The sequence below is a fragment of the Corythoichthys intestinalis genome, chromosome 20 (assembly GCF_030265065.1).
Source record: "Corythoichthys intestinalis isolate RoL2023-P3 chromosome 20, ASM3026506v1, whole genome shotgun sequence".
In the NCBI taxonomy this organism is placed as follows: Eukaryota; Metazoa; Chordata; class Actinopteri; order Syngnathiformes; family Syngnathidae; genus Corythoichthys; species Corythoichthys intestinalis.
In genome coordinates, this window is record NC_080414.1 from 36734446 (window position 1) to 36759534 (window position 25089).

At 40.0% G+C, this 25089-nt stretch overlaps 2 protein-coding genes and 4 non-coding genes across 8 annotated transcripts; all 6 read right to left on the reverse strand.

Annotated features, from left to right (window-relative positions):
- si:ch211-171b20.3 (uncharacterized) lies at positions 1–15695 on the reverse strand. 3 transcript variants are annotated; one of them, XM_057824944.1, is made up of 6 exons: positions 15353–15695; positions 9125–9172; positions 5940–6063; positions 5546–5653; positions 5392–5447; positions 1–1421 (listed from the first exon to the last, which is right to left on the reverse strand). In XM_057824944.1, exons 1-6 carry the CDS (start codon positions 15552–15554, stop codon positions 1279–1281), a joined length of 681 nt encoding a protein of 226 aa, XP_057680927.1. In that variant the 5' UTR covers positions 15555–15695; the 3' UTR covers positions 1–1278. The 3 variants fall into 3 exon arrangements, with proteins under 3 accessions (XP_057680927.1, XP_057680925.1, XP_057680926.1); XM_057824942.1 differs by having other exon boundaries at positions 1–1490; positions 15353–15610; XM_057824943.1 differs by lacking the exon at positions 9125–9172 and having other exon boundaries at positions 4–1490; positions 15353–15602.
- Positions 15696–15814: 119 nt separating this feature from the next.
- Positions 15815–21241, reverse strand: rpl7 (ribosomal protein L7). Its single transcript, XM_057824941.1, has 7 exons — positions 21149–21241; positions 20515–20692; positions 20250–20416; positions 19884–20021; positions 17249–17358; positions 16761–16976; positions 15815–15905 (listed from the first exon to the last, which is right to left on the reverse strand). The coding sequence occupies exons 1-6, from the start codon at positions 21160–21162 to the stop codon at positions 16768–16770; spliced, it is 816 nt and encodes a 271-aa protein (XP_057680924.1). The 5' UTR covers positions 21163–21241; the 3' UTR covers positions 15815–15905; positions 16761–16767.
- On the reverse strand, positions 15973–16065 carry LOC130909078 (small nucleolar SNORD12/SNORD106). Its single transcript, XR_009061689.1, has one exon. It is a non-coding gene; the product is annotated as a small nucleolar SNORD12/SNORD106 (small nucleolar RNA).
- On the reverse strand, positions 17087–17176 carry LOC130909077 (small nucleolar SNORD12/SNORD106). The gene has a single exon (XR_009061688.1). It is a non-coding gene; the product is annotated as a small nucleolar SNORD12/SNORD106 (small nucleolar RNA).
- Positions 17438–17528, reverse strand: LOC130909075 (small nucleolar SNORD12/SNORD106). The gene has a single exon (XR_009061686.1). It is a non-coding gene; the product is annotated as a small nucleolar SNORD12/SNORD106 (small nucleolar RNA).
- On the reverse strand, positions 20090–20178 carry LOC130909079 (small nucleolar SNORD12/SNORD106). Its single transcript, XR_009061690.1, has one exon. It is a non-coding gene; the product is annotated as a small nucleolar SNORD12/SNORD106 (small nucleolar RNA).
- Positions 21242–25089: the final 3848 nt, after the last annotated feature.

Consider the following 25089-nt stretch of genomic DNA (forward strand, 5'->3'; position numbering starts at 1 on the left):
CAGAAGTAGGGTCTTCCTGGGTATTCCTCCATAGAGTCCCTTTTCATTCAGACGCTGACGGATAGTACGGGTTGACACTGTTGTACCCTTGGATTGTAGGACAGCTTGAACTTGTTTGGATGTTAGTCAAGGTTCTTTATCCACCGTCCGCACAATCTTTCGTTGAATCTCGTCAATTTTTTTTTTCCGTCCACATCTAGGGCGGTTAGTCACAGTGCCATGGGCTTTACACTTATTGATGACCCTGCGCACGGTTGACACAGGAACATTCAGGTCTTTGGAGATGGACTTGTAGCCTTGAGATTGCCCGTGCTTCCTCACAATTTTGCTTCTCAAGTCATCAGACAGTTCTTTGGTCTTCTTTCTTTACTCCATGCTCAATGTGGTACACACAAAGACACAGGACAGAGGTTGAATAGACTTTAATCCGTTTTAACTGGCTGCAAGTGTGATTTAGTTATTGCCACCACCTGCTTTGTGCCACAGGTATGTAACAGGTGCTGTTAATTACACAAATTAGAGAAGCATCACATGATTTTTCAAAGGGTGTCAATACTTTTGTCTGGCCCATTTTTGGAGTTTTGTGTAAAATGATAATGATTTAGGTTTTTTTTCATTTTCTTTTGTGTTTTTTCATTGGAGGCAAAATAAATGAAGATATTACTACCAAAGCATTTGTAATTGCAATCATTTTCTGGGAGAAATTGAGCATTATCTGACAGAATTGCAGGGGTGCCAATACTTTTGGCCAGCATTGTGAACCCCGGTAAATTATAAATGAATTATTGAAAAATCATACAATGCCAGCGAATACTTCCGCTCCCACCTGTATATCTTAATACTTCATCTCCACATGTTCCTTGTTACCATCATCTTAAACTGATGACCCCCCCTGTAATTTTACCAGCAAATGAAAAGTATACGTGTCTGGGAGAGGAGACAAAAATACGCATTGGCCAACCGTACATATGATATATATTTATTTACATTAGCAAAATGCAAGTTTATACCACATTAAATCATGTTTGCAAAAGCCAGTCAATACTAAAGTATCTTTTCAGCACTGAAAATAGTGATTTTGGCGTTGGTTTAGAAATGACAGAAATTAACCGCTAACCATGCCAGGCAGAAAAGTAGCACCAGAAAAGACAAAAGAGCAGACAGAATGAGCCACTTATATGAACATGGTGCCCTCAAGGTTTGTTCTTCATCTGTCCTTCTCATCAACTTAAAGTCTGTTCTCCCCTTTGACCTTTTTGACTGGGGTAGCAGTGATTGTCAGGATGATGATTCTTTTCTGGACAACCTCAATTTCTTGAGCTTTTCCTGCTTCGCTGTCTCGCCCTCCAAGCTCGACAACTCCGATATCCGATGAAGAAAGGAGCGGGAAGCCCCCATCAACGGGTCTGGGTAAGACTGGCCTACGCAAGGAGGCCCAATAGGAGAATGTAGAGGGGAAAATGTGTTAAAGTGACCTCCATTCTGGCAATCTATAATGAAGATACAGTATATGTGTTACATGTGCTTCAAGTACCTTCAAGTACATTTTATATTAGGATAGGATATTCAATTCATTTTTCTAAATAGTGGCACAGTAAAAATGCATAGTTGTGAGTTTGTAGTAGTCAGAGAAGTCCACTACTAATATTTACCAACCTTGGCCAGAATATATTCAGATTTTTGGATTTACAGTGCCACAAAAATGAGAACTGTAACCTACCATCAACTAAAACGACCCGTTGCTCAGTGGAATCACATCATATTGTATTGACGTGACAGCGCACATAACGCATATGTAGATAGAGCGGATTTAAGATCAGCCGACTTTATTTCCTTTATTAAATGATGACAATGGTAGCGTTATATATTTTCACACTGACGTCAGCTGCCTTGCCGCTCGGTCGGAATGCATTGACCGCAAGGGCGTAGGTTTGCATTGAGACGGTAGGGACATAACACTACCAACTTTTCAGGATGCTCAGATTGTCCCCATCAACTTTTAAGCAACCTTATTTGCATTAGAGTACAAAAATAATTTAAGTTATATTGGTTATTTTGTCTTCCCATATGTTACCCTACCATTATTAAGTGAATTATTTTCATTATATTCAGACTTACATTTATCCTTTTTCACTTGCTGAATTTGCCGGTTCATTTTTCTCCTCACTCTTGACACACACACATACTCACACAGCCCCAACAAATTCATGTCGACAACATGCCGCCTCCTTTGCCCCCTTTGGAGAGGAGGGATATTAGAAGTTTTTTTTTCGGCCAGCAGCAGCCACTGTAAGTCATGTCAAAAGACGTCAATGTTGTGGAAGTGGGGGAAAACTCCACTAATTTGGCAACTGAAAGCACAGGCGGAGTTTGACGTTTGGGGAAGGAATGGCACAAAATGTTGATGACCCCGAAATGCAGAGTAAAGAATAAATTTAACTTACAAGAATATTTATAATAATAAGTTGAAAATGAGCGTTTTTTTTTTGTTTCCCATCATTCTTGAGGGGAATTCCAAATCAGGCTGCTTAGGCTATACTTTTCCCCAAGATCGTCATACATTGAATATGGTACGCCCGCCGGTGTCGTGCCAATGCAGTTACTCCTGTCAAAAATTGTATCCCATGGGTGGAGTTACTGCGCTGCACTGATTTGCTTGATTTCCGTGTTTTGGTGATGTAGTTATCTACGAGGTTTTAAAACATGGCACATCCATGAAAAAAAAAAAAAAAAAAAAAAAAAAAAAAAAAACATTTTTTTCCTGTTGTATAACAGAACATACATAGTGAACATAAAAAAGGCCATGTTTCACAGTTTTACCCATAGGATGACCTATAACTGTTATTCCTGTAATTCAAGTCCTGTATGAAGTTTCTCCAGTTTAATAAATGTCGATTTCCAAAATATATCACTGTGGTTCTTTTCTGGCTTCAATTAATTGTTTAAGTCAACATAACTCATAATTAATGTGTGTGTGTGTGTGTGTGTGTGTGTGTGTGTGTGTGTGTGTGTGTGTGTGTGTGTGTGTGTGTGTGTGCGCTCCCGCGGGCAGTGGACACAATTTTTGATGGGGGTAACTACATTGGCAAGACACCGACAAATTGAAACTCCGCTCACCATTTTGTCGGTGGTCTCTAGCGTTTCATGGTCTACATTTTCAATCCTTGGTTCTTGCTCAGTAGTTGTTGTCACTTTTTAAAGCTTAGGTTTGAAAAAAATTACGTAAATCCATCTTGCCTCTTCGGTCCTTGGGTGGTTTTGGTTAAGCAAAGCAAATGACCGTCTAAGGTGCTAGTCACATGATCTGTTCGAAAAATAATTTTGACCCATTATAAAAAGGGTTAGGGTAAGGGTTATCTTTTTTTGTTCATTTCATTCATTTTTCAATATTTTACGTGGAAATTTTTAATTTTAAAATCATATACTGTATTGCGAAGTCAATTACATGCAATGACACTTGTTGGCTACCAAGGGGGGCCTGGCCCCCCTGAAAATCCACATATGACTGCAAGTACAACCTGCATCAGAGTTAACATACCATTAAACTTGCTAACCTGCAAAACTACTGCGCTCAGGTCAGCCTCCAAAAGGAAAAATGAAGTCAAGCTAGCCATCCCTTATTTGGATCATTGTTTGCAGTGGCGCCTCCAGAAATTTTTCATAGGGGTGGCCAGATGGGGCCACTTAAAATCTTGGGGTGGCCAAAACTAAAAGCCATAATTTCAGGTTTTCATTATATTATTGCAGTAAAAAGGTCAGGGGAAAACTATCAGAAAGACTTAAGGACATGGCTACTGATATACTTTGGTGTATTGTCTAATATTTGATGTTACTAATGATTTAATGTGCATAGTCCGTAACTGTTCAGTCAACATTTTGAGTTCCACAACAATTCTGTTTTATTGTTTTATGTATTTATTAGGCATAAGGTGTACATTTAACTAGGGCTGTCAAACGATTAAATTGTTTAATCGAGTTAATCACAGTTTAAAAATTAATTAACCGTAATTAATCGCAATTCAAACCATCTCTAAAATATGCCATATTTTTCTGTAAATTATTGTTGGAATGGAAAGATAAGACACAAGACAGATATATACATTCAACATACGTTGCATAAGTACTGTATTTGTTTATTATAGCAATAAATCCACAAGATGGCATTAACATTTACATTCTTTCTGTGAAAGGGATCCAAGGATAGAAAGACTTGTAATTCTTAAAGGATAAATGTGAGTTTGTATATTGTGACTAAATATTGCCATCTAGTGTATTTGTTGAGCTTTCAGTAAATGATACTGTCACGACTTAACTGTTCTGCCCAAATGCATGATGGGAAGTGGTGCAACCATGACTGTGTGTGGTGGCTGCAAATGCTATATCTTCTTTGCGTTGGATACACTACAGGGTGTTAAGAAAAAGATCAACTCCTGTCATTCTTCCCCACGTCGCTTCCCACAATATTTATAGTTGCTGTGGGAGAGATGACAAAGCTTTTGCCAATTAAAAGCACGGTCCCAATGAATGCTTTTATCTACTCCACTCACTTGACACTGCCTCTTATCTCTGTATAGAAGTAAAAAGGCGCCATTGTAGGCTGTTTGCGGCAATGCGTGAATGAGTCGTACTGCAAATGCGTTAATTGTGATAAATATTTTCACGTAATTAAAAAAAAAAAAAAAAAGTCCCCCCTTTAATGCGATAAATTTGACAGCCCTACATTTAACAAAACAAAATAAATGCATTCATTTGGGATGAAATGCATAACTGATGCTACAACAATCTAACAATATACTGGCATGCGGGGTGGCCAGTGGGGTGGCCAACCAATTTATAGGGGTGGCGCCACTGATTGTTTGCACTATGTGCATTACGGTAGTATGAGACCAAACCTACGCCCTAAATTGGCTATAATGCTTGGATTACGCGGGTGCGCTAAATGTAGGGTCCGCTCATTTGACCACGGGAACACGAAGTCCGCTGGCTTGACCGGAGTCACCAATTCCAACTTATTTTTCACCCACGTGTAATATTTGTAGGGTTGCATTTCATGCATGTACAGTGACAACCCTACTTATTTTAGGAATTACGACCCTACTTATATCCCCCGACATCAGCCCACTGGGGAAATGGTATCCCCATTTGCCAGTCCGCCCCTGATGCACGCACTCGATCACACAAAGCACAAATCTACTGTTTTACGGCGCCAACATCAAAATAAAAGCATGTGATTTTTTATGTACAGTATGAATGAACTACAGAATAACCCCTGGCAGGCCACTTCCTGCCCACGGGCCATGCATTTGACACCCCAGCTCTACATAATCTTCATTTCTCAATTCATTTAGGTGTTCTAATACCTTTGAGTCCCAATCGGACATGCTTACTCACTGTTCAGATTGTCTTTAAGAGTCAGTAGATTGTAGGCTGCATAAGTCACGTTGGCCCTGCAGATGTAGAACAGAGTGTCACGAGAGTACTGAATGTACAGAAAACTATTAATTAGTCTAATGAGTTTTAAAACACAACCAGGACCCCCAAATACCCGCTGGTCTTGCAGTTCTGCACCGGGAAAGTGCTCAAGCCTCGAAGAAATAATGTGGAAGGTAACGAGGTGGTTGAACTTAGTTTGGGTTTGTACCTCCCAGAGTAGCTGTGGGGAATACCCAAACAAGTGGGAGAATGTGATAAGATCTGTGGAGATTTATTATTGCAAAAAAGACAAATAATGATAGGAATACATGGTTTAAGTATTTTCTCAGCTGGAAAAAAAGGATGTGAATAAGTTAAAAGTAAGGTTAAAGCCACAGTAATAATCACAGTCAACATATTCTTTTAAAAATGAATATTTTTACACTGTCAAATGTAAACAAATTCCAAGTGAGAGGATTGTTTACCTATGCAATATACGAACATATATTAAGCTGAGATATTCTTACCTCAAGGTGAAGGGCCTTCTCCACACATGGCCGGCTGAAAGCATGCTGGATAAGCCATCCCTATGTTGGTGCACGTGGCCATATCTCAGTTGAGGGATGGCATCTTTCTTCTCTACTGCGCCACCTAAAAAAAAACGTTCTTTAAAATAGTGCCCTGCACATCAGTTTTTCCTCCTTTACCACAGTACTCATTTATATCTCCCGCTCCGTCCTGTGCACGTGCATGCTGGGCAGGCCCGGAGTGGCTAATCGGGAGGACCGGGACAAATCCCGGTGGGCCGGCCGGATGTGTGGGCCATCAGGGCCGGTTGTAATATACATTTTTAATGAAGCTGTCAGTTAAACTCTTCAACGCAACCCCCATTATGTTTAAGTCTGTCTGGCAGAGCCACGTTGCTCCTAGACTGTCCAGGAGCTCACTGATGCCCTGGTCCAGATCTGGGAGGAAATCCCTATAGGACAACCTCCATCGTCACATTAGGAGCATGCCCAGGCGTTGTAAGGAGGTCATACAGGCATGCGGACGCCACAAACACTACTGAGCTGCATTTGGACTTGTTTAAAGGATATTACATCAAAGTTTGATCAGCCTGTAGTGTTTTTCCACTTTGCATTTTGAGCATAATTCCAAATTGAGACCGCCATGTGTTGATACATTTGATTTTCAATCATTTTTGGGGGATTTGTCAGCACATTCGACTATGGAAAGAACAATTTAATACTTATATTTCATTCATATCTACAAAGTTTTGAGTATTCCCTTCACTTTTTTGAGCAGTGTATATATAACATATACGTATTACATTTTTACTTGTAAATGTTAAAAGCAAGGACTTTTGTGTAAATGTGTTCTTAGTACTTAAGTAATTTCGGCACCTGTATCTGTACTTTTACTTAAGTGAAAAATAAAAAGTATTTCATTCACCACTGCTGAAATGTATGTTTCTTGTGCGGGCCAAATTCAATATTTTCATCATTGGATGTGCTGGATGAGGTGTGGATTGGATGATTGGTACATTTGATTTTCAATGACAATTTTTGTGTGATTTGTCAGCACATTAAACTATGGAAAGAAAGTATATATTTCATTCATTCATATCAACAATGTGTTACTTTAGTGTTCTTTACTTTTTTTTAGCAGTGTACATGGCGGAAAACACTCGAGTGACTTGAATTTCCACTCTGTGACCGCCAATTTGGCCACATTTCAAAACTGTCCGACATGCATGTATGATACATCATTGGAAAAGCTTAACATCTCAATTTCCTGGGGAAAAAAAAATTTTGATCGGGAGGGCATTTAGAAAAAAAAATAAACCCCCTAAACCCTAACTCGTGGTGAGAGCATGAGAGAGCAGAATTAAAGACGCCATGAATTTAACGAGATATTATCGCGTACTTACTTTGCTTCTATCCAAAAACTTCATGTAGCATGTATCACTGAGTTTAAAGACAAAGCTGTGAATGGCCACAGCTGGATTTTTGGGGGATTTTATGGGTGAAACATGGTAATATAACAAGGGTCCCGATGCAGAAATTGCAGACATCAAGAGATTTTCTTTTTCAAATATTTACCCTTTATATGTATGTTTTTTTTTTTCAATTTTTCTGTTTGGATGGATTATTTATCATCTAAAATATCAGGGAAAATGTGACAGTAACAAAAAAATACAATTAAAGGGGAAATGTGAACTAAGGTTGGCCAACCATGTTTTTGAATAATATCAATGGCTAAACAATTATAAGCATATTTTCATTATTTTTTTAACGCAACCCTTCCAGATTCTTTGTTTAAACCATAGCAACGCCCTTGACAACGAAAATGCTTTTCTTCGGCAATCTTCGGAAATTATGTCACACCGGGAAGTGCGAGGGAAGTCCGCCGTAGAACAGTATTGTTTGTTGCATTGCTTCTCGGTAAGATGCCACGGCAGTGTGTGGCGATGTTTTGTTCCCACTCAAACGAAAAGTTGTATGAGTGGCCAAAGGATATTAGGGCACGTAAATGGATATCTTTCGTTCGCACGAAGCGAATGAATTTCACGCCATCATCGAGTAGTGTTCTCTGCTGCAAACACTTCGAAGATGCCTGCTTCCTTAACCGGTCTGCTTATGATCAAGGATTTGCCAAAAAGTAAGTGTGATTTTTGGATAGATGACTGATGACTTTGTCAAAGCAGAGCTGCCAACTGTTGTGGAATGAACAGTATAAGCTAGCGATGTTAGCCTAAAGTTAACTCGTGGCAATCCCCGATAATAGTTGTTGTTGCGTTTTCTAGGTTAAGCGTGTTTAAATTGTGCATCTTCTACGATCTTGTCCGAAAGGGTTTATCCACTGTCAATCGGGAAAGGGGTGTGGTAATTCACGGTCACGTTGCAGTAAGAGACACACTCCGCCGGTGAGTTTGTGCACATTTATTTGTATTTGTATTATGTAGTTCCACCTTCATGCTTCAAGCATTGCATTGCATTTGTACGGTTCGGCATTTCTTTCACGGTGATCGCTTGATAGCCTTCTAGTTTGTTGTTTCTAGTTCGAGAGCCGCTGACAGGGGACAATTAAGGCATTGAGTCAATCTCGCAGCGAATCAGGGAGCGCGCAGGTCACGCAGTGAATCATGGGAAATGTAGTCTCAGGACAACACTGAAGTGGTGCTTTGTAATCTGTTCGCTTGTGTGAAAAAACTACATTTCCTCATGCCATTAGATGCCACTTCCTGCTGAGAGCTGTGCCGAGCTGTGTTCTAACTTTTCCATAAGAACTGCTCCATGTGTTAATAAAGAGACAAGGTTGTCAGCACGCTGCGTGTTCGATACATTTGTAAACAAAAAGCTCATAACAAGACACTATGCACGATCCGTTTAAGAGACGCTGGAGTAGGAGGCGAGGAGGAGATCGGCGAGAAACAAAACTTCGCGGTCGAATGTGGCGGCAGTCTGCTATTATTTTGTTTTCTTATTGTTGCCACAATAAAGTGGAGAAAGCCATCGACGACTCATCTCCTTCTTTCCCCCCAACGTTTTTATATTATTATTTTATATGCACGAGAGCTGCCGGATCTGCCAAAAATGAACATGAAGTCTGATTTTTTTTTTAACAATGTCATCAGATAGACAAAAACATAAAATTATGTGCAAATGCCTGCATCTTCAAATCATGAAAATAATAACAGCCTATATCTTACCAATGTTGTAATCTCGATGGGTCTTGTATCCATTCCATGTCAGGTAGTCTAGGCACATTGTTTGCATCCTGATTAGCATCTGGCTTATACATGTTAGGTCCAACATAAAATTCCAAGCTCCTCTTATTCCTCCACCTCTTCAAAAACTTGGATCTCCTCCCTTGCGCTCTATCTATCGTTTATATCGCTGTTTGAATCATTGTTTGAAGGACTTTGTATGGCGGCTATATGTATGGAGCTGCCAACGCTGTTCCCGGTGTGACGTATCACTTCTGGGTTCGTCCCCTTTCAGGCTCGAACTTCGGAAACGCGATTATTTTGTCAAATATACAACATATAAATTATTTTTTCATGCTTTATTTGTTAGACAATGTTTAATTACTTTACTTGTGACCCTATTTGGCATGTGAAGAAATTAGTTCACATTACTGCTTTAAGTGATAGATATAAGGTAGCTATCTGTGACTTATTTACAGACACTATTTTTTTTATTGTGACATAATTTTATAAGTTTAAAATATGCAAGTGAATATTTTTATAAAGTCGTTTTTTAAACTTTTTTTTTAAACTAAATATTCTAAGCTAAAAATGATATTTCGAATAATATAATTACCTTCATTTATGGCTGGGTTGAAACAAAAGCAGTTGCGCTGTGACTGTAAACAGGGGACTCCAGGGTAAAACAGACAAATGAAAAATAGTTTGGGGGCTTACTGAGCCATGAAACTGGTATGGCAGCATACAGACATTGTTCTAGAGCTGAAACGAGTACTCGAGCAACTCGAGTAACTCGAGTTTAAAAACTGATCCGAGTAATTTTATTCACCTCGGGTAATCGTTTATTTTGACAGCTCTAAGCATCACGTTTTGCTAGGACTACTTTTAATGCGGGACAGCGCGCTGTCACGTGCGGAGAGGAAGAGGAAGGAAAAAAAAAAAAAACTTACCGCAGCCGACCGCCGCCACAAACGACGCCGACGTTGCTAAATACTAGCCCGCACAATGCTACATTGGTAACAGGCAGCATCTGGTGCGTCTCATAGAGATCACATGTATGTTGAACTAGATGCGCATTGACAGACTCGGTCGTGTCTGGGCAGCGTTTGTAAACAGCCGCCATCTTAAAGCAGTACAGCGCTAAGCGCTAATAAATAAGATTAACGTTACTGTCGCTACTAGCTCACGGAACGTTAGCCCTGCGGAGGGCTAGGTTTCAATTAATTAAGACCACTGTCGATGCGTGGCTAACGTGTCTTACATACAGGCTTTAACATAACATAGCATTGTGGAGTGATGAGGGTGTAAAATAAAAACTTAATCATGCTAACTATCAATTTTAGCTCAGTAGTCATTGCTGGATAAAACACCAAGTAGCACTGGTCCTTAATGTGCTCCAATACAGCCTGTATCATACATTTATTTTGAACACAGCAAAAACTCAAAATCATATCAGGACTTACAGTTTAGACTAACTTAAAACTTAACTAGAACTTAAAAATGGCTTGACACAAAGAGAAATTCAATTGAAACACGTGGGAAACAAATCCTAACTTTTAAGTGATGTGTGTTATCAAGCGTAATGGCATTTTTAGGTAAGATATATATATATATATTAATAAGATCTAAAAGTTTTTTGAGTGAAAGCAGTGAATTAGTCTTTTTTTTTTAATTCTAGTTACATCTGAGATGCAATTGTTGGCTGTTTTCAACAATATACATCGAAAATAAAGACATTGATTGACTGAAAATGGTTCAAGATTACATGAAATGTCTTGTTTTCTCATGTATATGTATAATTGCTCTTCACCCAAAAATATATTTGTTTTATCCGATTACTCGATTAATCGATAGAATTTTCAGTTGATTACTCGATTACTAAAATATTCGATAGCTGCAGCCCTACATTGTTCTATGAAACAAGAGTTCTTTTGGCTTAAAATAAAGAAGTTTATTCTAAAGAGCGGTGCAAGAGCAGAGACTGCTTTTTCAGCCTTGTCTGCGTTTTCTTCCATATCGAAACAGTGGTTCCCAAACCGGTCCTCAAGGACCCCCATGGGTCCTGGTTTTTGTTCCTACCGATCGAGCACAGACAGTTGAACCAATGAGGTTTCTGCTAAAACAAGCAGCACCTGACTACAAGCAACTGATTACACTTGTAAAACACCAGATTGGTACACGTGTCCTCTTTTGTTGGAAAGAAATCCAGCACCCACAGCGGCCCGATGTGGAATAGTTTGGGAACCCCTCATATAGAACATATAAGTATTACATTTTTGCATCGGGAGAAAATACCTTTAACATGTAAATGTAAAAATCAAGTATTTTTGAGTAAATTTGTTCTTAGTACTTTTTTTGCACCTGTATCTGCACTTTGACTGCAGTAAAAAGTACTTCCTCCATCACTGCTGAAATCTATTTGTGTGGGCCATATTATAGGGAATGGGACGTACTACGTCACTGTTTGGACGCGCCTCCATGCTGGTAATATGATTCACTTCCGGTCCGGCAGACTCAATGCGGATTGTAACGTGTGGTAGTGCTAAGCTAATTCCTTCGGTGTATTAGAAAGAAATTATGAGTGTGTATTGTTGTGTTACCGGGTGCAACAGCTTCTCCTACGACAAAAAAAAAAAAGGGCGAGGAAAACTGGACTCACTTTTCACCGTTTTCCTGCATAGAGGACCAAATATCAGATCACGAAGGCACGACGGATGGCTGGGGCGCAGCGGTTCATCGGAAAAGCATTTCTCTTGATCATATTTCTGCTGGAATGAGAGTGTGTTCCCGTCATCTCTACTCTTGTAAGTTGAACGATTTATCCGTTTTTTTTTTTTTTACCATTGTGTAAATCTGCCTCGGTAGCAATGCTAACCTACTCCTCCTCCTTACCTACCTGTTGTGTTCCTAGGAAAACCTACATATGAAATGCTGACAACACATCCCGATTGGTCACCATATCTCTTCTTGGGTTATTCTGAGGTCAAGCGCACCACATCGGAGTGTTATGAGAGGTTGGAAAGGCGACGAGTGCACGCTGAAACTTCTGTTTGCTGTGCTCTTACAAACACGAGCCCAAGTGTTGTTGTGAAAAGTCAATAAAATATGAATACCAAAACATGCCTCGAACAACTTCTTGACAAACTGTAACTGCTTGTTGTTTACTTCAGGTCTTCATAATAAACAGGTGTAATAATTACAAAGTCAGGTGACTTAATTTTGTTATTCTATTTGGAATATGCATTGACAATTTTGTACAGTGTTGTAGACAAGAATTGGGATTGATAAATTGCAATAGATTTATTTCAAGTAATGCAATTTCTCCAATACGATATTTGAATTGACAGTTTAAAATCTTTAAATTAGTGCAAACAAGGCCCACCCTCTGACGGGGGCAGCAAATATTATATAATAAATTATAAGTAATACACAAATACAAGATTACAATAAACGTGTCTTTGTCAAAGCAGTTTAAAACACTATTTACTGGCCTTGGGTAAATTGCCAGACAGAATAAATATGTCCTTTAAAGTTCTTGCATTTCTATTTTAAGTATTGCAAGTACTAGTCTCCAACACAGTATTTGAACTGACAATTTAAAATCCTTTTAGTACAAAATGGCCCACACTCTGGCAGGGGGCAGCAAATATTATAATACATTAATACATTATAAAAAGCTATATACTATATAAATACAAGATCACAACAAAACCTGTATTTTTCAAAGCAGTTAAAAAACATCCAGTGGCCTTAGGTAAATAATGGTGTATAAATATGTACTTTACAGTTCTTGCATTTCTATTTTAGATATTGCAACTTTTCCAACACTATTTGAATTGACAGTCTAAAGTCTACATTTGTGCAAATAAGAATATTATAAATTAAAAATAATAATATAATATATAAATTCAACATAACAATGAAACGTGTATTTGTCAAAGTGGTTAAAAAAACAAAACAAAACAAAAAAAAAAACACTTCACTGGCCTTAGTTAAATAGCCAGGCAGAATATGTGCATTAAAGTTCTTGCATTTTCACAAGTTAAAAGCCCGCAGATTTTCGACAAGAAGGGCAGACCCAGATGGCGTCTGCTGCAAGGGCTTGTTTGAGTCCGACACAGGACAAATGGAACCACTCCATTGAACAAATTTTCTTTGTCAAATGATCCAAGAAGAGATATGGTGACCAATAGGGATGTGTTGTCAGCAGGTTTACCTAGGAACACAACAGGTAGGTGAGTCGTAGTAGGCCAGCATCGAGGCAGGTTTACACAACGGTGTAAAAAAACAAAAACGTATTGAAACCAAAAGTGGATAAATCGTTCAATTTACAAGAGTAGAGATGACAGGAACACACTCTCATTCCAGCAGAAATATGATCATAAGAAATGCTTTTCCGACGAACCGCTGCAATCCAGCTATCCGTCATACCTTCGTGAGCTGATATTTGGTCTTCCATCCAGGAAAACGGTGAAAAGTGAGTCCATTTTTCCTAACCCCTTTTTTTGTCGTAGGAGACGCTGTTGCACCCGGTAACGCAACAATAAGCACCCATATTTTCTTTCTAAAACACCGAAGGAGTTAGCTTAGCACTACCACACGTTACAATCCGCAGTCTGCCGGACCGGAAGTGAATCATTACCAGCATGGAGGCGCGTCCAAACAATGACGTAGTACGTCCCATTCCCTATATTTTCATCATTTTCTGTGTCAATAAAAACCAAGCCGCAGTTTCGACACCCCTACTTTACGCGGAATAGACCCTACCCACGTGACGTCACAACTCCGCTCTCCTGAATGGTGCCGCCCACTTGTCCGTCAAAACATAGTGTTAACCTGTTACGGCTAGTACATTTCTCCTATTTACGGCGTGTTTTTCTGCTCCTTAACATTAATAATCAAAATGGTGAAGGCGTGTGTGGCTGTTGGTTGCACTAACAGAGAAGATGGAAGGAGAGACTTGAAGTTTTACCGTATTCCGAGGGATCCAAAGAGAGCGAAATGGACGGCTGCAATTCGACGTGAAAACTGGGCACCAAAAAATCACCACAGACTATGTAGTAGTCATTTTATATCCGGTAAGATGCATTTAAGATATACTTAGAGGGTTTTGGGCTGACAAATAACCACAATTAAGATCATTGCTAGGCTAATCGCCGACAACATACACGTATGTATGTAGTGAGAGTGCTATCGCTAAACCATATAAACATTAAAAGCCTTAACTCCATTGACAAACAACATGAAATACATTAGACTTGACAGTGGATGTTAGCAATAACACAAGATTTTGAATTGAAAATTTCGTAACTCACCTTTCCAAGCACAAGATAAGATTCCTGCTGAATTTTCGTGAACGAGGACCTGTTTCACCCAACCAGCAACGAAGTATTTATAAGCCTCCAAGCTCTTGAAGTTTTTCAAATTTTCGTGAGAATAGGCTGATTTTGTGTGGACAAGATAATTGTAAATATCAGCGTAGCAGATGTCAGGCAGACAGGGCGAAGACAGTGGGTCGAAAAACCGATTTGGGCATCAAATATGGATCTGGCGACTGTATAGAACGAAGCTCTTCCACATAACGCCTTTTATGCAACACATCCTGTGAGTTTACGGCATCAGAAAGCACCGGGTCTTCCATGAAATGCATTTTAAATTCCTCGATCAATTGAAAACAATGCTAATAGAGACAAAATGACGGACAAGTGGGCGGAACCACACAGCGAGCACGTGGTTTTGTGACGTCGGTGGTTAGGGTATATACATCCAGCGCATTCTGTAACAATGAGCGCCACTGCCATCGTCTGTATTGAATGAGCAATTGCATGTTTTAATTCTGCTACGGCAAAAATCTAAACGGCATGGTAAATACAAAAGCCTACCGTATCATTTGACAAGGGTGCTCTACACGGATACAGTATGACCCAATTCAATATAAACACAGCACTAGTGGTGCAGGTAGCCCTCGTCAATTTGTTATGAGTGCAGTTTGTACTCGAAAGTGGAAAATTAAGTCATTTTTAAACAAGTCGGGCTGCTTAAGAGACCATAGATGATTGGCTGTCATTGAGCCACTGGACGCGACCTACGAGTTCAAGTACACGTTTGTTCTAGTTTGGTGCCCAAGACGTCATGTTACGTCGACAACGACGTAGGCAAAACCGCCACTCGCTTCTTCAACAAACGATGCCATCTTCAAATACACCGTACGCAGCGCAGCTGTTCACTTACCGTTCAAATACTGAATCGATGCTAACGTCCGTGCTGGTCTAAAAGGTGCTCCCCTCGAAGGGGCTCCCATTTGTAAACGTCCGCAAGTCTGAGAAGGACGACCGCCTATTCCGGTGTCACGATGGTCGCAATTTGTGAGTCCTTTCACGAGGAAAGTTTCCGGGGTCGGCAGCGTAAGTGACTCTTTAAAGTGCAATGTCATATTGTACACAGAGTACTGAATAGCAAGCAAAGGAACTTGTGGACACGCGGTTGCGTATACTGTGACAACGCAACGCACTACACTACGTTACTATGGCAGCATAACCTGTTAAATGTTGAAGCCTGTCTTCGTTGCTCAATTTGAATTTACATGGCAACACGCGGCAACAATGGCTCATTAACAATAAAAAAACCCGACTTGACAACATAATTTTACAGTACTTCTTAATTATCTTGAAGAGTTTTAAAATTTCTGGTTGGCTACCGACATTTACAACCAAGTGAGGAATAAAACAGTCAAACAGTATTTTTTCCCAACTTTTTATTGTATATTTTGAATTCTTGTACAAACCTGTAAAGGGGAAAAAAACAATTATTTAGCAAGTAGTGTACATAAACAAATTCAGTGTCTTCAGATGTTTGTGGTTTCAGACAAAGTTGGCTTATATTTTAGCTAGTGGTCACCACAGTCGATAAGACGGGGAAAAAAATAGTGCATCCTTAACCACAAGAGACACCTTGAAGTAACCCTGGGCAATAAAATGCTAAAAATGATCGTTATATAATTTTTGTCAACAGAAAAACTTTCGATAAATTACACACCCGGAACGGGGGTGGGGGGGTTCCGGTGCACTGTGAATGCTAGCTCTAAGTGGGTATTCAGTACAGGACTGAAGGTGACCTGTCACAGAGCAGCATTAAAGCTTGATGCTGTGGCTAATTAATTTTCTGGCCTGTAACCTTTACAGCAATGGCTGTCTTGTTAATTTGTCACATTTTGGAAGCTGAACATTTTCTTTTGTCTATTTTGTTGACATTGTCAGACATCTTAAGACCATGCACAAGATGCACAGGCTTTAACATATTGCCGAGTGTAATTATGTTGTCCATTTATGGTTATTAAATTTTTGGTATGGCATATCTACCTCAGATTTTGTGCATTTTGATGACCTCATGTGCAATGATCTGCATATTAGAGAAATGCTGTGTAGTTGTTTGTCACCATGCATGCATCTTTGTTCTGACATTAAAGATTGGATCAAGCAGTATCTGGTTTTGTCAGCTTCCAATGGCAAAAATCAGACTTCAAATTTGAAAGAAAATAAGTGTGATAATTATCGATATCGACTGATGAAAATTTTTTTTATCGGGATAATTTTTGTCATACCGCCCAGGGTTACCTTGAAGCTCACCGGGCATAACTTACGATTGAACTAGTTCATCCTTCGGATCATTCTGTTGATCTGATCCTCCCTGTTGCCAGCGTCACCTCCCTCCACAAAGTGAGTAGTCTTCTTGTTCATGCCACCCCGAGGTGACGAGAGCTTGAAGGGCCAGAGGAAGTTGTTGGCGGCCTTGAAGTTCTTGCCGACGGTGTAAACCTCATGGATGAGGTCCTCCATGCAGATAATACCGTATTTGCCTGCAGGTGAACATTTAACCGTGTCAAACCACACAAGACTTGCTAGTTTGAAATGTACAAAAATGACAAAGTTGTGGCTTGAAAAATAACATTTTGCAAGGGCACGCTTGATGTGGTTTCAGACACAACTGGCTTAGTTATAATGTTCTCTCACCATTGTCGATAAGACGGGGAAAAAAGTGTACATCATTAACCACCATTGTTGGACCCCAGACAAAATGAACTTTTCTAGTAGTTGTAAATGTATTTGAGCAGGCAAGTGTGAGCATTACCGAGGGTTCGCTTCACCAAAGCGTTGTCTGTGAGGGCAATACGCTGCTTCCTGATCTTGCCATGACCACGCTTGTAGATGAGCTCACGCACAGATTTCAGGTTGGGATATCTGTCAGATTTCAATATGTAAAGTTAGGAAGTGAGGGAAAAAACTGCTAAGCATTTCACCGTTAAGCTTTGTACATGTTAATGTGGGTTCAGACAAAACTGGCTTTGTTTCTGTTAGTTTTCACCACGGTCGATAAGACGGGGAAAAAAGTTCTGCATCATGACCACATTTTAATAGTGTTATTATACTTGAGATGACTTTAACCCTCTGATGCATGAATTATAAAATCCCTCATCAAGATTTTTTTCTGATCTGGTTTTAGGACATGAAAATACTCAGTGTACCCTTATCCCCATCCACCAGCATTGATGGGAAGTACAGTATTTTTTATTTTATTAAAATGATGTATAATACAGTGGTACCTCGACATACGATCGTTTTGACAATATTTTCGACATTGATGTAAAATTTGTCTCGACATTTGTTTCTAAATCCGACGACATACTTTAATACGACGATCTATGACAGCACGGCAGTTTCTTTGCTTTCCCACAAGACGGAAGCATGGCAGATTTTCTTGTGAGAGAAAAACATGGGAAAAGGTATATGAACAAAGTCCTGCTGAAGCTAACCTATACTTAAAGCTCAAGTGTGGTGTCTAAATGGTACTTGTATACCTGCGTGTATTGTGCAGTTGTGTTGAATGCATGCATGTTTCCTTACTAGTTTCACAAACAAATTCATCTAAAAACAAAAGACACAGCCTTGTGTTTTATTGGAGGGCAGACAATGTTAGCTGGCTGTCCGGCAATGCACAAGGAAACAGTTTTGGTCAGTACACTTATACATTTCATTTTTTATTTGATAAGAGTTAAAAAGTATTACCCAGAAATACAATAGCATTGCCAAAAGAAAAATATATACGTTTTATGGTCCGCAACACTCTCGGAAAGAGGAAGGACTGTAAACAGTACTGTAATAGGTTTGAAACTTTTGTTTCAAATTTTTAAAAATACCGGTATCTGATCGGGACTAGCAGCAGAGCCTTAAAATCAGGTTACTGACTAGGGTGCATAAAATATGTGATCAGGACATCCCTAATCATCACCACTGAAATTGGATTTCCTGGGCTCAAATGCCTTATTTGCTGCTTTTGAAGTCTACAAAATAAGATGAAATGAATACAGTAATGCAAACTACAGCTAATCTACACAAAATTTTATATTATCAATGAACTGTTTATGAAAATAGTAACTACACACCAACTCATAACAAAAAAAAAAAAGTGATAAAAATGGACAATTATGAAACGTGTTCAAAAAATACTTCGTTGGACATGTGGTTAATTGTAATTTCTATATCTTACACACAAATATTTCATATTCCAATCAAATATCTTTCCCTCGATCTTCCTGTATTTCTTTTTTTTTTTTTTTTTTTTTTTTTTTACCACTGTAGCTCTTCGGGCATAGAAATATTGACAGGATAGGCCAGTTGTAGTCGACACGGGTGGCAGGTTGGCGGCTATATTGGATTATGAGGATATTTACTTGGTTACATCAACTGACCACTGAATTGACCTCAAAAGAGTACGGCAGCTGAGAGCACTCGAGGTTGCTATGCGTTAAACCAGGGGTCAGCAACCCAAAATGTTGAATCATATTAGACTAAAAAAAAAACAAATGTCTGGAGCCACAAAAAATTAAAAGCCTTTTAATGAAGGCAACACATGTTGTATGTAACAATATCAGCCTACTATCAAAAAGACTAAATTGGCTACAAAATTTACAAATACATAATAAGGCCTCATGATTACCGTATTTTCCACTCTATAAGACTCACCTAAAAGCCTTCAATTTTCTCAAAGGCCAAATGTGCGCCTCATAATCCAACGCGCCCTAAAGTATATGGATCAATCATGGCATGACATTCTCCTAAGTGTAGCTCCATCAAGTGGATGCGTAACGCAACCCCAACCACTAGTATTACTAATAATACTGCGCCTTATACAGCTCTGTGCCCTATATACAGTATGCAGTAGTTTTAGAATGGGCCATTCATTGAAGATACACCTTATTCTCTGATGCGCCTTATTGTGTGGAAAATACAGTAAATGTTTATTTTCCTTGCAGTGCATCAATGGAGAATGGCGCATTACGTGACTACTCTGTTGTACAGTGCCGCTTCGAGCTTAACTTCATTAAAATATCAATGAATTAGAAGAATTGTATGTTTGTCCTCCTACAGAAAACATTTTAAACACTATATATTTTCCCCTGCCCCATTTTTTCCCACTTGCAAATATTTTTGAAAAAAGCTCCAGGGAGCCACTAGTGCAGCGCAAAAGCGCCGCATGGGGCTTTAGAGCCACGGGTTGCTGACCCCCGCATTAAACCATAGGAACAAATGCATTACAGAGAAAGGTAGGTTTCAGTAGCTGTCCATTGTAGTGACCAATATGCACCAGAGGGTTAAGAGTACTTATACCACAAGTACATGTATATTGGTGGTAAAAAAAAAAAAAAAAAATACTACTAAAGGGTAGCCAATTAACACCAATTTCAATTCTGTTGAACTCTACTCACCCCCATGCAATGTAGGGTTCTGCAATCCTGAGCATGTTAATGGAAGCCTTGTTAAGCTTCACGAACACTCCGTTGAAGATCTGACGAAGACGCATCAGCTGCAGAACTTTGCGGACTTTTGGGCTGACTCCATTGATACTGCAAGGAATGATACATTTCTTTAGCAAATACACCAGTAAGGCAAAACAAGATTCATATTGTTGTTTTGTGTGGTTTCAGAACAATTTGGCTTATATACAAAATGTATCGGCATAGTCGATAAGTCGGGGAAAGAGCTTGCATCATTAACCACAAAGGACCAGTATCATAACATCTGTGTCAAAATAGCAACTAATACAGTTTACATGATGCTCATACTTAACCTACCCTCTGATCCGGATAACAAACGCCAATTTGGGCTCAGCTGGCACGTAGTAGTTTCCCACTTTGCGAGCCATTCGTGAAAGGCGGATCTCACGCCGGTACATCTGTCTGTACTCCTTGTGGTACTGTTCAGCCCTCTTGTAGATGAGCTTCCTCTCCGCTTTGCGGGCCTACGGACAGAAAATGATGTGTTTAGCATTATTATTAAATCAAATTGATAGTTTAACACTTCCATTAGAAATAACTGGTGGAATTATGTGCCATTTACCTTTTTAATTGCAACCAATCGCTTAACGCGACGGGCCTTCCTGGCGGCGAAGGCCTTTCGCTTTTTCAGAAGGCTCTCTGGGATCGACGGAAGCTTTTTTTCCGCATCTTTTTTTGCCGGACCTTTTTTCTTCTCCGGCGTCTTTTTCTCCGGAGCTTTTTCCGGAACCTTTTTGTTCCTATAAATAATTGACATTTTAGAATTGGTACGCATGTTAACGAAGACGTGTGCACTTGAAGAAACAACGTCGACTCGCGTACATGCCAACATGCTAGCCGGCTTCATTACGGAAAAAAAACTAAGTTACTACGACTACAAGTTGGCTAACATAATTTTTAACAACTTGAAGTGGTTACGGGAGGAACCTTTAGATGAAATACGTCAATAATTTGACCCTGGCATAGGTGAGGACTTTAGCCACATTTCATATTATATAGGAACGACAGCCATGTTGTACTATGCTACACGGCTAATCAAAGCTTGACCAAATAGCAAAGTAATAAATCTATCATCAACAATACAAACAAGGCAACATTCCACATAGACTAAAATGTACATTCAAAGATTAAAATATGTTACTAAACGTATTTTAACAAAGGATGCATTCAGATTTGACTCGGATGTGGACACTCACTCTGCGTCCGCCATTGCGTCCACGGGGAAAGAGAATTTTCAAGGTGCGCATGCGCAGCTTGTAGAGTCGTGGACCTCACCAAGCTGTCCTCCGAGTTGCCTTATCATATTCCAATACTAGTAATAAGTGCTTGAACAGCACCATTAAAGTTTAAAGGTAACACGTTTTAAAAGTGATGTTTGTAAACCAAATTATCATCTTAGGAGACACAACTAGTTAATATGGGACTTAACTCATTTTTCTTCAGGCTTTCAATCATATACCTACTAGAAAACATGCACATAATGCTTTATTAATATTCTAGTACATTGTATGAAATTTAATAATAATGACATGAATAAAGATATTCGTTTTTCAAAATAGTCGGTGAGAAACCGAGCGCTGTGGCAGCTTCCATTAGTTTACCGGTAGAGGACGCGCTTTCTATATTTTAAATTCGTATACTGTACTGGAAAGAGTGTTTTAGAAGCGTATTCAATGTTATCGTATATTGCAAAGTGAAAAAACAGTTATAGAGTTTTTGTTTTAATTTGCACAATTGACCAACATTTGAGTTGATTATTTTCATATGAATTGAATCAATTCGTATACAGTACGACGTATCAAGCCCTTGAATCATTGCATTTGGTTTACAAATGACTGTTTTAAGGAATAAAACTGTTGTTTGACAAGCCTAACATACGCACAAGACAAGCACGTGCTGGATTACGTTACACAATTTAAAGAGGTATTCGCACTTTGAACACACTTCAGGTAGGCTATTTATCTAGTGGTACAGGTGACTTTGTTTAGCCCAGTGTTGAAATAATAATGATCTAAATGACACAACACAAACAGTTGGGATAATAAATGCATATGAGGTACCAACGACATCCTATCAGTAAAAATGATGGATGAAAATGTTTACATTACTGTAAACTCTAAATTTAACATTTTAGGCCTCCTATGAAACGAATGAAAATGAGCGAGGGAGACAGACAGATAAATTGACGGATAGTCATTCTTCAGCAAATCAGCCAGATGAATAGAATAGAATAGAATAGAATAGAATAAGTACCAGTAGTGGATGAAGTATTCACTATTTCTTTACTTATGTAAAAGTATATGTATGTGAAAGTCCAAGTATCTAAGAAAAAAATTACGTAAAAGTACAAAAGTACTTGCTTTAAAATGCACTTTACAAGTAAAAAGTAAAATTAAAAGTAAAATTATTTTCTCCCACTGCAAATATGTAATTTACGTATATGGTGGTGTACATAATTTACCCATGGAACTAATGTAGGGTATGTAGTGTTCCGGAGGGGAACTCTTGGTCGCGCACGTTTCTGGCAGAGAGACAAGAAACACGAGCGGCCGAACACGAGACACGAACTTAACTCAACGAGTGACGGACGGATGAGTGGTTAGCCCCACCTGCCTCGCTAGGTCTCCGAGGCATTTTAGTAACATTAAATGACATGGCGGACCCTAGCTTTCTCGAGCTAGCGATGTTTAGTGAGTCTTCTGCAGCCGCATGGTTTGCATGCACTGAGGCGCAGTTCGCCCGCTGTGGTATTTCAGATGATACCATGCGCTTCTACCACGTGGTAGCTGCGCTCGGGTACTCGACGGCGGTCAAAGCTCAGTGCTTCATGATCTTTCCACCGAAGGAGGACAAGTGTACGGGGCTCAATGCACAACTTCGCCGGCTCTTTGAACCATGGTGCGAATTAACGACTTCAAAGGTGCCTGAGGTGCCCGTCACGAGAGCCCTACTGCCTCGGTGCTTCCGCCCCGGTTCCTCGCAGTTGTACTTCTGTCGCAGCGCCCACGCAGCCACAACTCCTTCCTGCTCTGGCATTTCCCGATGCCGACGTTCCCGTCTTGCCTCCAGCGCCACTCTCGCTCGCCTCCGGCACTGCTCTACGTTGCCGCGCCCTTCTCTTGGCTTCTCGATGACGCCCCGTCCATTCCTGGCCTTCTCAACGGCATCCCGTCCATTCTTGGCTTTCTCGTCGACGCAGTGTCTGCTCTTGGTCTTCCTGCTGATGGTCAATCCTGTGCCTGCATCTTTGGCCAATGCTGACATTGCTCCATCACCTGCGCCTCCGGAAGTCCCCGAGGTTGCTCCTCTGCCAGCGCAGCTGGGCGCCGCCGCTGGCCTCACTGCTGTGCCAGCGCCTCTGAAGGTCTCCGAGGTCACTCCTCTGCCAGCACCACTGGACGTCGCCGCTAACCTTGCTGCTGTCCCAGCACCTCCGGAAGTCTCCGAGGTCGCTCCTCTGCCAGCACCTGCGAACGCCACTGCCGCCGTCTCTCATGTATCGCCGATTCTAGACGACAAGGACATTGCTTCGACTCCAGTTTCGGTGCTTCCCTCGCTCCTGCTACGGCCAATCAGCTTGGTTTCTTTCGCCAGTTGCACTTGTCCACGGCCATTGCTAGGCAACCCCGACTGCCGCGTGCCCTTGTCTCCGGACTCGACTGGGTGGCACTGCACGTCGCGCATCTCACCCTCGTCCCCGGCCTAGGTTGGGCAACATGTACCGCCTCTCTGGTCACCCGCTTCACGACATGCTCCTCATCCCGGATGTCCTCCCGATCGTTCCATTCGGTCGTCCAACACCTGGCATCCTGGACGTCCTCCTGATTGTCCCATTTGGCCATCTTCCACCTTGCGCCCTGGGCGTTCGCCCGATCCTTCCGTTCACTCGGGTTACACCTGGCCTCCTGTGTGTGTGAATTCTGGGGGGGCCTGTGTTGTGACCCTACATTCTATGTACAAAATTAACCCATGGAACGAATGTGGGGTATTTCGTGTTCCTGAGGGGAACTATTTGTCACTCACGTTTCCGGCAGAGAGGCAAGAGACACGAGCGGCCGAACACAAGACATGAACTTAACTCAACGAGCGATGAGACTCACACCAACATCATCCGTAACTATATATATATATATATATATATATATATATATATATATATATATATATATATATTATGGCTGTCAAAATTTGCACGTTAACGGGCAGTAATTAATTTTTAAAATTAATCACGTTAAAACATTTGACGCAATTAAAGCATATGCCCCGCTCAAACAGATTAAAATGACAGCAAAGTGTCATTTCCACTTGTTACTTGTGTTTTTTGGTGTTTTGTCGCCCTCTGCTGGCGCTTGGGTGCGACTGATTTTAAGGGTTTCAGCACCATGAGCATTGTGTAATTATTAACATCAACAATGGCGAGCTACTAGTTTATTTTTTGATTGGAAATTTTGCAAACTTTATTAAAACGAAAACATTAAGAGGGGTTTTAATATAAAATGTCTATAACTTGTACTAACATTTATCTTTTAAGAACTACAAGTCTTTCTATCCATGGATCGCTTTAACAGAATGTTAATAATGTTAATGTCATCTTGTTGATTTATTGTTATAAAAAACAAATACAGTACTTATGTACAGTATGTTGAATGCATATCTCCATCTTGTGTCTTATCTTTCCATTCCAACAATAATTTACAGAAAAATATGGCATATTTTATAGATGGTTTGAATTGCGATTAATTACGATTAATTAATTTTTAAGCTGTGACTAACTCGATTAAAAATTTTAATTGTTTTACAGCCCTAGTATATATATATATATCTATATCTGTCCGTCCGTCCGTCCGTCCGTCCGTCCGTCTATCTATCTATCTATCTATCTATCTATCTATCTATCTATCTATCTATCTATCTATCTTGTATACACAGAGATCTGAGTCAATATACAAGAACCGGAAAATTCATTGACTGCTGTTTTATTTAAAACTGCAGAATGGGAAAAACAAGCAATAAAATTGACTGCACTGTAAACAGAAGCTTAAAACACCCAAAACTTAGCTTGATGGCGGATTGCAAGCATCTATCAGGTGCATACTGCCACCTTCTGTACAAAAGTGTGGTGGTTTTTATTGTTCAG

Excerpts from the sequence above, each read along its gene's own strand:
- rpl7 (XM_057824941.1), bottom strand. Across the intron at positions 20,417-20,514 it reads GATTGGTTGCAATTAAAAAG|GCCCGCAAAGCGGAGAGGAA; the intron begins GTAAATGGCACA and ends TTCTGTCCGTAG. Across the intron at positions 20,022-20,249 it reads TTTGTTATCCGGATCAGAGG|TATCAATGGAGTCAGCCCAA; the intron begins GTAGGTTAAGTA and ends CATTCCTTGCAG.
- si:ch211-171b20.3 (XM_057824942.1), bottom strand. The coding sequence starts at position 15,554 with ATGACATTGCACTTTAAAGAGTCACTTACGCTGCCGACCCCGGAAACT. Across the intron at positions 5,448-5,545 it reads CAGAACTGCAAGACCAGCGG|GGCCAACGTGACTTATGCAG; the intron begins GTATTTGGGGGT and ends CTACATCTGCAG. Across the intron at positions 1,491-5,391 it reads TCTTAAAGACAATCTGAACA|ATTGCCAGAATGGAGGTCAC; the intron begins GTGAGTAAGCAT and ends TCTTCATTATAG.